The following is a 13684-nucleotide window of genomic DNA, read 5'->3' on the forward strand; positions in this document are numbered from 1 at the left end:
CTGACTCGGTTTTAAGTCTCTGCAATTATCAATTTAGTTTAGTTTTCAGAAAATACTGATGATGATAAACATGGCTGTCAGGTAAGAACAATTCATTCATTAAAATTTTTAATAGTTTTTAAAATTTAGTTTAGTAAAACTAAAGTAATTCAAAGTTTTCTTCTATTGTACTTAATTCTACACTGTGTCATGATATCATACAACGGAATTCAGTCACAGTCTAAAATGTTTGTTCGCTAGAGGCTTGTACCATTGTCCTGTTTGTGCGGTGAGTGAGGTGGAGTCTCTCCTGCCGCCTCAAGACTGCTGAAGGAGCTGGAGCTGTCTGTGTCACCTAAAGAAGCAGCATTCATCAGTAACACCAGACCCACTTCCTCCTCCTCCTCCTCCCTCATTTTGTGCAGTCCCTCATTTGTCTCGCCATCCTCATCCTTATTTTGATCCTCACCTGCTCCCTCCTCCTCAGCCTCCCTCTCTGATCTTCGCTGATCGGGTCTTGAGGGGGTAGCAGGTGTGTGATAGATCTGCTCTGCCAGCTGAGAGAAGCATGGAGAGGTGAAGGGAGAGAGAGAGAAGGGGACCTTAGGAGAAGGAGATGGGGACTGGTAAGGCGAAAGAGAGGGCGAAGCGCTGGGTGAGTCTTGTGGAGAGAGGGGAAAGGGAACCTTGGGAGAAGGAGATGGGGATTGATAAGGTGAGAGAGAGGGAGAAGCACTGGGAGAGTCATAAGGAGAGAGGGACGGAGATACTTTGGGGAAAAGGGGAGGGGCCATGGGAGAAACCGATTGGGAGAGGTAAGGAGAGAGTAATGGAGAATGGGAGGAACTGATCATTGGAGAGGGCTGCATGTAGTCTGAGTCATCTGGAAGATGCTCTATTACTGATGGTAGCTGAGCTATTGCTGCCTCTTCCCTGACTCCAGCTTTGCTTTGGCCTGTTTCCATCTGTGTTTGCCCCTGCTCCTGCATCTCAGGCTGTTTCTGGCTTTTACATTTTCTTTTGGTTTTGGGCATTAGCGGTGGTGGAGGAGGAGGAGAGAGCGGGGGCGACAGCAAGGTTGATGTCTCTGTGGAAATCCGAACCTTGAGGCTGCGTTTGAACATGCGCCGCCTGGACAAAGCATTCTGGGACTGCAGGAAAAGGGGGTTGATGAAACAGAGAGCACCCAAGCCAGAGCCACAGTTCAGCTCTTTGGGGCTGCGCGTCGTGATTGGACAAAACTCATGGAACAGGGTGGGGCCTGGACCTGATTGTTTGGTGGCAGTGTCTGATTCTGGTGCTGTCTTGAGCAGGTTGTCTAAATGTGACTGGGGAGCTGAACCAGGCTGAGCTGCAACTTGTGGGGCAGCAGCAGGTGTGGCTGGAGCTACAGGGTCTGGTTTCTTCTCCTTGTCTTTCTGAGGCTTAGGGGCCTCCCGTGGCCCACGAATGTTTAGGTGGGAACTCCAGAATTCTAGAAAGCAATACAGATGTTTGTTGTTTTTTCATTATAGTGAAACAGTGATTCCTGCTTTATAGGTCAATTTTGGGCAATTACCATATATTCCTTTTGTAAGATGAATAAATTCATAAACTGTACAAAACGAATTTTAAAAATGACAACACACAAGATGTGCAAAAAATATCACCTACTGACAGCTTTCAAACTGCAACTTCTACAAATTGTGTCACATTCATGTATAATACAGTGTTTTTTTGTGTGGTTTTGTATATATATAATATATCTTGGGAAATATATTTTATTACATTAAAATCAATCAATATATACCTATATATCTATTTACTGATCGTTCAATGGACACTTTTTCTAGTGTTCCTGTCTGTTAACCAGCAGCTGGGAAGTATTTACTGTATTATAGTACGTGTGCGCCTGTAAATAAACCCTTTAAGGTCCATGTACTAGAGATTGAAGTTACAAAATCTGCTGCCAGGAACAAGTAGCCGTGTTCACCAACCTATTCCCATATGTGAGATGGACTCGAGCTCTTTGTGGGACGTTGCCTTTGCAATGGCCTCAGGAAGCTCCAGGGGGAATGGTAATACATCTCTGATAACACAGACAAAATATATATATATATATCATTAATACCAACATTAGCTCATGCAGAACAATAAATACTGACAGTGATCAATGTAGAAAAAGAGGAAAAACTGATAATATACTGAAGAGGAAGTGAAGGAAAACTGAAAAAAATGAGATTATGAAGGAGGCACAACCAGCAGAAGAAAATGAAAATTAGTAAAACAAGATATTTACCTGCTGACACAGTAGAAGGAAATTAGTCTTGGGAGATCTGGAAAGCTGATGCCTGAAGTTTCCAAAGACAGAGCTGGGGGAGTAGGGGTAGTTTTGTATGAACAACGTGGTTGTATCGCCTCTAGGGTCTTATTTATCAGGATATTGGGTGTGTCGGCATATGAATATCAAAATACCTTAAAGACTGAAAGTTATATATAATCATGTGTAAATACTGTGTAATACTGGAGCAAAGCCGCGTTAAAGGACCGTGCCAATACATTTTATAAAGCATACATAAGCTTTTAAATTGATTTCATACATTCCAGACATTCAATAGATTAATTTCTAATCAGTTCAGCATTAAAATAAACAAAAAATAAACCAGGAACAGTTACTTCACAATCTTGGCTTGGCTATACTCTACAGCAAGTTAAAAAATCAAATACTCTGTTTTCAGCCTGTGAAAATGTGTCGAATTTCTGCTCTTGCTGTAGTAACCAAAGTAGTGTCTTATTTCATACAAATTCAATAAATGCACAGATGAGAACTAGACTACTATTACTAACTACTACTAATAACTACTATAAGAGAAGGCAGATTCAGCCTACATGGCTAAATGTTTGGGGTCAGACACAGAAATGTCAAAAACTCACTCTTAGTGGAGGGCTCCTCCCTGATTCCAAACTGTTGAACGAAGGATGGCACACTGTCATCCGCCAGACGGACACACAGCACGTTTCTCTGAGATGTGCGAGACTTGCGTACCAGGAAGTTCTGCAGGACAGCACAACTGACAACTGAGTTTGTGTGTGAATGCACAGGACGTGGAAAGAAAAAAATGGATTATGTGTGCGTACACGTAGACAAGTGATGCATGTGTGTGTGGCTCTGACCCCAGGAGGCTCCCTCTGCAGTATGTGCAGAGCGGTGGCAGGGTTGATTGATAGCTGAAGCCAGACAGGAACTGTGAGCAGGAGTCGGTCCAGTACACTGATGCTTCTCAGAGAGCCCCTTTCCCGTTTATGCCCCAAAAACTTGCGCTCTGAAGGCTGAGTGGGCTCCGGGAAATCATACAGAGGTTCTTCTTGCTGTGCCATCTACACACACACACACACACACACAACAAAAAGTACACATAGTTAATATTGCCCTGCAACTGATCATGCTCTCCCATAGAGTCTGCACACTATAGGTGGTTATTATCTGTCCCTGTGGCCCACATTTAGGAAGGGAAGAGGGCTAGGATGGCTGCACACACACAGACACACACCTGGGTAATAAATCTGCCTGGATTGGGACAGCAAGTCCAGACTTGGTAAAGTGCAGTAGCTCAGACAGAGCTTAAATGAAACAGGCAGCGATGGGAAACAAACGTTCAAAATATAGACGCACAAAGATGATGCAACATTACATATTAAAAAATAAAGACAACTGGATATCATACGATTGTCTCAAGGCTCTAACTATGAACATATCAAGAAGATCTGTCTGTCTGGCTGCAGCCTACATGTCAACATCTGTCTGTATCCGCAGCAAGCATTCCTGTAAGACTTCCCTGTGCTTCCTCTTCAAACTCAAAGTCTTCCTGCTGTACAACCACACATCGTGTCAACTGCGACAGCCACGTTTAAACATTAGCAGGCTCGTTGTTTACCTCTTTGCTCCGATCCTTGTACAATCTTTTTTTTTAAATAATCTCCTCCGGTTCCACTTTATGATGGCATGCTCCTTAATCTCCCATCAACTTTACCTCGATGAAAAGTCAACTTCTCTCCCACTGCAGCCTGTCATAACCTGTGCTCTTAGATCCGTAGATGTCTAATTTAGTTGGCTCCTCCTCTCCTCCCACCTGGAAATAAATACCTGTGTCATTATACTGCATGTCCTGAGCAACAAACTTAATCATCTGTGTTGTAGTTAAGATAATAACTATGGCTGTTGTAGGATTAGCAGTCATTTAATTAAAATAGTAATGTTGTAGTAGCATAATTGCTACTGTACATGAAAAACTTTTGTGTTTCCTCATTATACCTGTTACAGTGCCACCACTATTACGACATATTAATGCTAAAAACAGTTTAACAACAAAGTTAAATAGTTGTACAACACAACTTTTAACTTCTCCTTTTCAGAGTAGTGGTAGCAAGTAAGTTCTAGCTAGCTAACTTTGGCTAACTACGCTTTCTTTGGGAAGCATGTGTAAGTGTAATAACGCTATTATGCCGGGCCGGAAATATAACTGAAAATTATAATATGGTAGCACATGTGGTGTGGTATTAAAGCCGTGTACTTTGTGAACTTGTGGTGTCATGAACCAAACCTGATGAAACTGCGCCCCCGTGGCTGCCGGCGCGCCTCATGAAACCGGAGCCGGAAGTGACGTCTGAAATACAGCTCCAGGACCGCGTTGGGTAAGAAGTCTGTGTAGCCTCCGCGCTGCCACAATTAATGCTTTTCCTCCTTTTTGTAGAGATTTTTAAACACGGCAGGATTTACGGTAGTAAAAAATACTTTATCGTAGCTCGTACCAGTGGCGGAGCTCAAGCTCAAGCAAACGTTTTTAATCAGTAGGATGAAACCACTAGCTTAGCATTAGCTAGCGTTAGCCACATCGTAAGTGTTTGCGTTTAACAAAATGGCCAGTAATGTCACTGTTTTTTTAAGCTAACTGTTGGTCGTGTAAGTGAACTTGGATCTGACCATACAACCAGTTTTATGATACCGTTACGGTTTGTGCGTCGTTTTTGTGGCTTCAGCTAGTTAAACTAGCAGGTACACCGACTGCCTCTAACTTCACGGTAGCTATTTTCGCCGCGAAAGCTAGCGGTTTATTAGCTTAGCCTATAAAACCTGATTAGCTAGCGCCAGTTAACAGATAGCAATGTCATGACGGCAAATCTTACTAACAATCTGACAAGATCATTAAAGATCACTACACCTGACTGAACTCAACTATAATGAGCCACTTTGAATTTTGCCAAAACGCAAATTTTGTGTTGATATTCACCACGCAATGTTAAATATTTAGCATTACTCAAAGTATCAAACTTAACCAAATTTCCTCTTTTTGCAGATGTCTGGTTGATACAGAGATGAGCGGTGAGAACGTGAAGTTGTTTGTGGGGAATCTTCCTTTAGATGCAACTCACGACGAGCTGACCAAGCTCTTTGCCCCATATGGAGAGATCAACACCTGCTCTTTGCTCAGACAGTATGCCTTTGTTACCCTGAAGGGAGAGGGGGCGGCAGACAGGTATTCAACTGCTCATCAACACTATTAGACATGAATGACTTTTATCTCTAGAAATATCCATGCATGTCAGGGGGATAAAGTTTCATGTGGATATTACATTTTATACACAAACATCTACTGAAGCGCAGAGTTAAAATGGTAATTCTTTCCACTTTTGCTCATCATGTGTAATTTTGAGTGCAGTAAGTTTCTAAATCTTACTATTCAGTTAAACCTGTTGTGTGTTAACAACTGTTGCTTCTACTATTAGCTTAATCCTGAGGACGTATGAATAGTAAAATGCATACACATGAAGTATTTTTAGGTAGAAAAAATAAACTACAGAAGTACATATACATTACAATATGCTAATGTTAATATGAAAAAAGCTGCAGAAAGGTGCATCAGTATTGCATTATTATACATTTTATAAGTTACAAGCATATACATTCAAGCTTCAACCAGAGATTACTTTGATTGATTATTGGATTAGTTGTACGGTATGCTTTTCCAAGATGGCGGCTTCAAATGTCTTGTTTTGTCTACAAGCCAAAGGTATTCTGTTTACTGTCATATAATAAAGATAGTACTTGTATTTAAGACGCTGGAATAATTTTAGACTTTGTCCTGATCTATGCTCATAATATTCTAATAGCAGCATGTCCTTTCTTATTGTCTTTGATAGAACAGCAGTAGCCTTTTTACAGCTGAAAAAACAACAAAACCTAGATTAGCTTTGAGTACTATTTTACACGACTAAAAGGCAACTAGAATTCTGATTGCAAAATGTCTGACAGACTACATTCAATCAGTCAATCAATCAATCAACCAATCTTTAAAATGTATATTGCACCAACAAATGTTATCTCAAGAAGTTTTCCATGAAAGAGCAGGTCTAGACCAAACTCTTTAATTAAGAGGCCCAACGATTCAAGAACAAAGTTAGAGAAGTTCATAAAGGTGTAAAGTTTGCATAACAGAACTGACAGGCCTGGTTGGTTTATATTTTGGGTTCTAAAGTTTATTTACAGGTTGTTGAATGAAATTTCCACTGAAATATAAATTCACAAGTAAAACAAAGAGACTGGTGTAATTTGGGAAATATTAGTTTAATCTTTTAGTTAATAGATTGTTGAATTCATTTTTTTCTACCTTAGCTAACATATCATCTGCTGTAGGCCTGATGCTTATGACAGATGTTTTTTGTTCCTACTCGCACAGGGCCATACGACATCTTGATGGCAAAGAGTACAGAGGCAGGCCCCTGGTGGTCGAGGAATCGCGTGCACGCCCACCTAACTCCACTAAAGTGTTTGTGGGTAACCTCAGCGCAACATGTTCAGCAGATGACTTGCATGGGCTGTTCTCAAGCTTTGGCAGAGTTTTAGACTGTGATAAAGTCAAAGGTGAGTTAGAAAGCCTTCCACTAACACTGTTAGTACAACCCAGATATATGTTCTTGTGAAATTTGAGTCAGACTTAAGATTTGAAGTTCTGATCTGTAATGAAATAAAATGAGCAGGTTTGCACAAGTTCTGGTTTCTGGAAGAACAGATCTTGGTTGAATCTTTTCTCATTGCCAAACAAAAAGTGACAATGTAGTTTTGAAATCAATGCCTTATGCTAACCCTGATCTCCCTGCTTTCTGTGTACTCTACAGCCAGATTATGCTCAAATGTTGGCTATGCGTTTGTGCATATGGAGAGGAAGGAGGATGCCATTGGAGCTATCGAGGCACTCAACGGGACCATGTACAAGGGTCGTCAGTTAGCCGTAGAGCTGTCCAAAGCCCAACCTTTGATCAACCAGCTTGTTTCAGGCGGAAATTCAGCCAACTCAGGTGTAATAGCAGATTGAGATAAAGTATACATTTGTGATGCGGATAAATAGTGTTTTGTTTATAATCAAATGCCCCAGACAGCTCATGTCCATGTCCTCATCATGTTTTCTGCGTTTTTTCTCCCTGCAGGTGGCCGAGAGGGGCTTCTTCCAAGACCACCGCCGTCACTAGAGCATCACCAGAGTCAAGCAGCAGTATTAGCAGCAGCTGCAGCAGCCGCAGCTGGACTACCCATACAAGTGAGTTAGCTCTCTAGCAGGGCATCAACTATCTCAGAAAACCTCCAACTTGTGATGTCTGGAAAACGAGGCAGCTGTGGAAAAAATGTAACACCCCATGAGTTTAAGAATTGGCACAGACATTTCCTAGTGGACTTATTTTCAGCCTTTTACAAACTAAATCGTGGTGTCTCATCTTACTTTGCAGGTTCAACAAAGTGTCCACAACTCATTCTACAACACCACTTCCTTTGACCCCACTTACGCTGCTCTGAAGGGCATTACAAGTGCTAAAGGAGCAGATGGGGTGATATACGGCGCTCTTGCCAGCCAGGTGTATGGAGCCGTTGCTGACCAGGTGTATCAAGATATGGCCAATCACAATCCTGGACCCACTGCCACTGTTGAAGAAGTAGAGCCACAGGGCGGACCAGATCCAACAACCCTTTTCGAGGCAGCGAGAGCAAAGTTCTTTCAGGAAGGACAGAAGGTCTTTTTATCCTTTATTTAAATAAAAATGTATAATGTTCTTCATGTATACTTTGGTGTTGTGCCTTAATGGATATTTACTGGCATATTTTGAATTAAAGGTTCTGGCAGAGCAGCAGGCAGGGAGAAAGGCATCAGCATCTACAGAAAATGAGCGGGACCGCAGTCCAATCAGGGGAAATCGAGCCCCCCTCCTGCCTGACCCTGTTCCAGGTTCCTTCGCTCAGATACGACCTAAACGCCGCGCCCTACTGCCGACACCACCTGGAGCACCTGAGGAGCCTGCAGCTGCCACTAGCACCCCTGAGGGCTCAGATCCTGTTGCTAGGTACACATAACACATTTTGATTTAGGATAGAGACGGAAGATAAATGATCATGTTACGCCTGCTTCCAACTACTCGTATTGTAATAGCACTTGTCAATGAAGTGATTACAAAGATAAACATCCACATGGCTATTGACATTATTTAAACTAATTTTGCTTTGTTTCTTCTCTCCTTTCCTCTTACCTCTTTGACTGTAAACTACACTCCAGGTCTTACTCAGAGTACTACCAGCAAATGCATCAATATCAACAGTACCAACAGCAGTACCAGCAACAGTACCAATACCTCCAGTATGCCTACACCAATCCTCCCCCACCACCTCCTCCACCTCCACCAGCCACCACACAAGCACAGGACTCCACCACAGTCCCTCCACCCCCAGGGACATACTCAGCACCCCCAACTTATGCCGCATCGGGAGCCTACGCAGCGCCGGGGACATATGACACTTCGGGAAGTTACAACGCCTCGACAGGGAGCTACAGCGCATCATCTGGGATCTACGATGCCTCGTCAGGAAGTTATGACACATCTGGAGACTACGGGGCATCTGGAGCTTATGATTCATCGGGAGCTTATGCAGCAGCGGGAAGCTACTCCACATCCACACCGTATGAGCAGACACCCGCACACGGGCAACCCATGCCCCAGCGCCATGATTACCCTTACCACACGCCAGAACCCCCATATCGATAGTCCTACCCCCAAACACTTCTTCCACACTGCAGATGTGTGTGTGTGCGCGTGCGTGTGTATGCATGTGTATTTACATAAGGGACAGTTTAAAGAGGAAAACCATTGAGGGAGCAGGGTTGTAATTTGAATGTGCTTTAAACCTGAAGCATCTCCACATTTAGCTTTCTCCATTATAACCTAGTCTCTAACTAGCTTGCCTGTCAGTTAATTGTTGAGTTGAGTGGGTGACTCGACAAGTCAACAAGGTCTTTGGAGATAAGTTGTGCAGCTAATATTGGAATATTCAGGCATTCACAGTTTCTGTGGTTTCTGGTTCCTTGTTGGATTTTAAAGAAGCTGAAGCGTTTCTTGAGACAAAGTTTGATTCACGGGCCAGAGTAGGATCTTACAGGAAGAAGCCTTTTGGATCAAGGCCTATTATATGCTCTACATAAAAAATGCACAAAATGGATATTTTCATGAAAAACTGTGTAGCAAAATGCACAGTCCAAATTTCACGAGTTAATCATAAACTGCATTATGACTATGCATAGGCCATGGAATGAAAAACACTGCTAAATTATTAAATAACAAACATTTCATTTCCATTCAAACAGTACTGGTGTCCTGGCAAAAGGAGAAAACAAATATCTCATTCTGGCCTATTTTTACTTCTTTAAAAGAAAACTTTCTGCAGGCACATATGATAACAATTTCAAAATATACATCCAAAGCCAAACACTAGTGCTGGCGAAAGAACACCTTTGTGGAGTATGTAACAGGTCTTTGTCTAATTTAGCTGCATTGACCCTTTTGTAATAGCCAGACTGTTCATTCAGACATTTAACTGCCCGGTTAGTAATACATGTCGACCTGAAGAGAAAGCGGAACCGAAGGGGAAATTGGGTTTGAATGGTGCATTAGTCATGTTTTTGTTGCCTTTACTGAAGAACCTTCTTTGTATAAAGATTGGGAATGTTTGTTAATTGACCAGATTGTCTCATGCGTATGTTTCAGGCTGGTTTCACCGAGCTGACAGGTTTAGTGCTAATCAAGCACTTCCTACTCAAAGTGATGATTTTGCATTTTTGCCCCTCAAGTTTGGGTCATGAAAATCTTTGCTATGGCAGTAATCAGAACTCGACTTGTTGAAACTAAAGGTTAAGCATGTCACTTAGATTATGTTGCAGCCCCATTAACTCTGTAGCATAAAATGATTCTTTGTTTGTGTTTTGCCTGTTGGCATTAAAGGTTTTCTTGAGCCTAGATGTTGTTTTCAAGGTGTGAAGAGTGGCTACAAAGTAAATGTGTAGTCCACGCAGGCCTTCCTGTTTAATTGGGAGCGTTTGCTTATCATGTGACGGATAATACCTGTCTGTTATTGGCATGTTTGAAGTTTCATAGTAAGGGGCGATAGCCATGTGTGAACATTTGACTTCAATGACAACAGCAAAAAATATAGCAAAGTCTTCATCAATGAAATCGCAGTACATGACTTGGATGTTTGGCATAATTTTGGCATGGTTTAGTCATAAATTTGGCATAATTTAACTTTCATTTGCTTCCTTGCTTAGCCCAGGCTCTGTGTGTGTCGAGGTCTACACAAACGGTTCAAGATGAAACAAACCAAAGTCCCACTCAGGAGTTAAAGACCCTTTCAGAGTTTTTGGTCAAAGATCAGCGTTTGACTCTAAAACGTAATAACGGATTCTCTATATTATTTTGTAGTTATTCAAATTTCTTTCTTTCTATTTTAGTTTTGTGTTGAATTGCTATCGGAGCTTTCTGTGTGAAAAGGGAGCTGAACTCATCCCCATCCTTCTCTGATTTTAGATCATTCTCAGTTGAACCCAGGTTTGTGATATTTTTCAGGCTGAAGAGTTGTTTTTGTTGGTTTTGTACATATTTGAATTTATAAACGCCGGAGGAATGGCAGCAAGCCGTTTTGGCCAATTTCCAATTCATTTTTTGACATTTTCTATCATTAGCATTTGTTCCAGTCTCATCAGCTGCTGTCATGCCTCTGCCCACATTGGAAACCATTGGCGACTGAGAGGGAAAGTTGAGCTAGTTTTCATACAAGAAAATTTACAATTTGGTACTTGTGTAAATACTTTAAAACATATTTTAAACCAAACAAGTAATGCCAACCAACATTTGGTTGAATGGTAAGATTGACTGTTAATATTAAGATAACGTGATTGTATCTCTTCCTGAACAGTTGGACACAGTGATTAGATTAAGTAGGACAGCTGAGTAGTTGTATTGTTAAAGAAAGAGGCGCTACCTGTTTGTGTGGCAGTTGCTGTAAAGGACTACCGTCATGGTCGTGTAGTGAGCGGTGGGTGTGTGAACCAAACGTGCTGCAAAATCCAACATCGCATATGATTTGAAGTGAAAGAGAAAATAGTGATTCACCATTGAGCTGAGAGCAGTTACAAGTGTATTTTTTTTTTCCCCGCTATATGCTGTGCAGCGGCGTGTTGGTGATGTGCGTAGGATTATTGACTGGGTGGATATGAGGTGACGGTGCTGCAGGTGAATATGAAGGTTGTTCTGGATTTAGCAATGGCTGCTGATTTTTTTTTTTCTTCTTTTTTTTTCCCGAGCACCAGTGAGAAAAGCCGATGACCTTTCCTCTTCCCTCTTCCGATCTCACCAGAAACACAAAATCATTTTGACACAGGATTACTGGCTTTCTCATATCACACCTAGACATCTCCACACTTCTATCTAGATGTATTTAACTTGGGTTCATTGCATTACTCATTTAAAGCAGACTATAAGTGCAAATGATACTAATGCACACTGATTCCACCTCTATTTTTTATATGACTTACAATAGTTGCTCCGTTCGTGATTGTACCACACACTACTCACTCATCCTATTTCTCATCGCCACCTGAGTTGGTAGTGCTTTGCAAGGTTTAAGTGACACATAGCCTCTCTAAATTTCCACATTATTCCACCTTCTCCATGTGAACTGTTAGTTGCATGCCTTGTTGTTGCTGCTGCTCCAGCCACCTTCTTCCTCTTGCTGATTATTGCAGCTAGAGTGGGAGGGAGCCAAACTGAGCCCTTGCCCTGGACGTACGCCACACGCAGCTGTAGCGTGGGATGGGGAAAACAGCAGCGTTAGGCCTGAAAATGCTGTGGACGATGGGGTGTCCCCCCACTAAGGTAAACACTCAGACCACACACTCCTGCCCCTCCCCGAAACACGCGTACACACCCACAAACACACTCATATACACACACACACATACAGGTACACCGGTGTCCATACTCCTCATTCCTTACCTGTCTTCAGGGATTTTTATTTGTCAGGATTTCAGATTTTTTGGAAATGGATCCCCCATCTTTTTTAATGGGAGATGACCCTTTTTCCCTGCTTTTGATTTTCCTGATCATACCCCTACATTTTCCCCAAACATACTCTGCTCATACATTCCTGCTCCCAACATACTGACCGCTCAAACGCCAGAGATTTGGAGGACACGCAAACCATCTTTTAGCCTAAATCAGAACCCCCCTCTGAAGCCGTCACGTTGTTAGTGCATCCCGTGTCTAACAGCCTGTCATTCAAGAGTACCAGGCAATCACAGCCACAGCTGGACGTGGGACATTTAGGTAGGATGGGTTGTTTTCGTTTTTGTAAATGCGCCCCTGGGGCCACTTCGGGGTTAAGTGCCTTGCTTAAGAGCACATCAGTAGGCCCTTCATTTCAGAGTTGAATAACGTGGCTCAGGATCGGTTGCTGGTTCAACGCTCGACTCCCCCTCTCCCCTAAAACAACGATTTTTGATGCCACATTCAACTTGTATGAATGACAATGAACACAATTATCATTTTGTTTTAAATGACATTTTGTCCTATGTTCTTTGAAATGTTTAATTATCAATAAATGAATTTCAACTGAACTATAACTTCTCTGTGTGAATATTTAAGGATATTACTCCTGGAGTATTACACTCATGAATACATGCTCAGGTGCCAGCAAATTAATATACTATGACTTTAAAGTGTTTATGGAGGAGTCACCAAATAACTTAAAGAGCTCAGCATCAGATGACGTTTTATTCCGATTTCTTCCAAAAACATCAACCTATGCTTTTCAAATAAAAACAAATAATTTGATAACAATCCAAACCTGTTGATAATTCAATCACTTTGATATACAAAAAAAAGAAAATGAGAAGAAATTTGAAGGTATGGAACCTCACTCCCTGCTAACAAGACTTTTTCATGGACACTGCTGAGATTCATGCCCTCAACAACAATGAACAGTTTACAGATGGACACTAGAGTTCAGAATGAGTGTAGTGAATGCCGTATATGCAATACTGAGAGTATACTGAGGTACTATAGTGAATGAGTAGGCCTATGTATGTAAATGGATGAAGGGTGGAGCGTAAAACTGCATAGACATCATGTGCCTTTCATTGGCATAATGACATGGAAATGCAGTTTCTGCCCTGTAACATGTAAGTCTGGTTTCCAGCTGCCAGATTAGTCAGTGAAGTAGCTTCAGTGATGATTATAAAGGTCTATTTTGTAGGGAGTTGAGTATCTGCTGACACTTGAGTCTGTATATCAGTTTTTCAGGATCCTGCTCCTGGGGACGGGCCCACTGTCCTGCGTATTTTAGATGTTTCTCTGCTCC

At 41.9% G+C, this 13684-nt stretch overlaps 2 protein-coding genes across 3 annotated transcripts; one reads left to right on the forward strand and one right to left on the reverse strand.

The window, feature by feature from the left end:
* Nucleotides 1–79: 79 nt before the first annotated feature.
* On the reverse strand, nt 80–4086 carry LOC139213206 (ras and Rab interactor 1-like). The gene is made up of 6 exons (XM_070843849.1): nt 3990–4086; nt 3133–3336; nt 2893–3013; nt 2258–2330; nt 1956–2047; nt 80–1453 (listed from the first exon to the last, which is right to left on the reverse strand). The coding sequence occupies exons 2-6, from the start codon at nt 3334–3336 to the stop codon at nt 237–239; spliced, it is 1707 nt and encodes a 568-aa protein (XP_070699950.1). The 5' UTR covers nt 3990–4086; the 3' UTR covers nt 80–236.
* A 547-nt stretch (nt 4087–4633) lies between these two features.
* rbm14a (RNA binding motif protein 14a) lies at nt 4634–12941 on the forward strand. Of its 2 annotated transcripts, XM_070843576.1 has the most exons (9): nt 4634–4650; nt 5313–5492; nt 6693–6877; nt 7132–7311; nt 7441–7550; nt 7738–8019; nt 8120–8346; nt 8556–8957; nt 12072–12941. In XM_070843576.1, exons 2-9 carry the CDS (start codon nt 5332–5334, stop codon nt 12073–12075), a joined length of 1551 nt encoding a protein of 516 aa, XP_070699677.1. In that variant the 5' UTR covers nt 4634–4650; nt 5313–5331; the 3' UTR covers nt 12076–12941. The 2 variants fall into 2 exon arrangements, with proteins under 2 accessions (XP_070699677.1, XP_070699676.1); XM_070843575.1 differs by lacking the exon at nt 12072–12941 and having other exon boundaries at nt 8556–9612.
* The last annotated feature ends 743 nt before the right edge of the window (nt 12942–13684 follow it).

The sequence above is a fragment of the Pempheris klunzingeri genome, chromosome 14, assembly GCF_042242105.1.
Source record: "Pempheris klunzingeri isolate RE-2024b chromosome 14, fPemKlu1.hap1, whole genome shotgun sequence".
Lineage (NCBI taxonomy): Eukaryota > Metazoa > Chordata > Actinopteri > Acropomatiformes > Pempheridae > Pempheris > Pempheris klunzingeri.

Excerpts from the sequence above, each read along its gene's own strand:
- LOC139213206 (XM_070843849.1), bottom strand. The coding sequence starts at position 3,336 with ATGGCACAGCAAGAAGAACCTCTGTATGATTTCCCGGAGCCCACTCAG. Across the intron at positions 2,331-2,892 it reads GGAGGAGCCCTCCACTAAGA|CTCTGTCTTTGGAAACTTCA; the intron begins GTGAGTTTTTGA and ends CTACTCCCCCAG. Across the intron at positions 2,048-2,257 it reads TCCTTCTACTGTGTCAGCAG|AGATGTATTACCATTCCCCC; the intron begins GTAAATATCTTG and ends CTGTGTTATCAG.
- rbm14a (XM_070843575.1), top strand. The coding sequence starts at position 5,332 with ATGAGCGGTGAGAACGTGAAGTTGTTTGTGGGGAATCTTCCTTTAGAT. Across the intron at positions 7,312-7,440 it reads CGGAAATTCAGCCAACTCAG|GTGGCCGAGAGGGGCTTCTT; the intron begins GTGTAATAGCAG and ends TTCTCCCTGCAG. Across the intron at positions 8,347-8,555 it reads GGCTCAGATCCTGTTGCTAG|GTCTTACTCAGAGTACTACC; the intron begins GTACACATAACA and ends ACTACACTCCAG.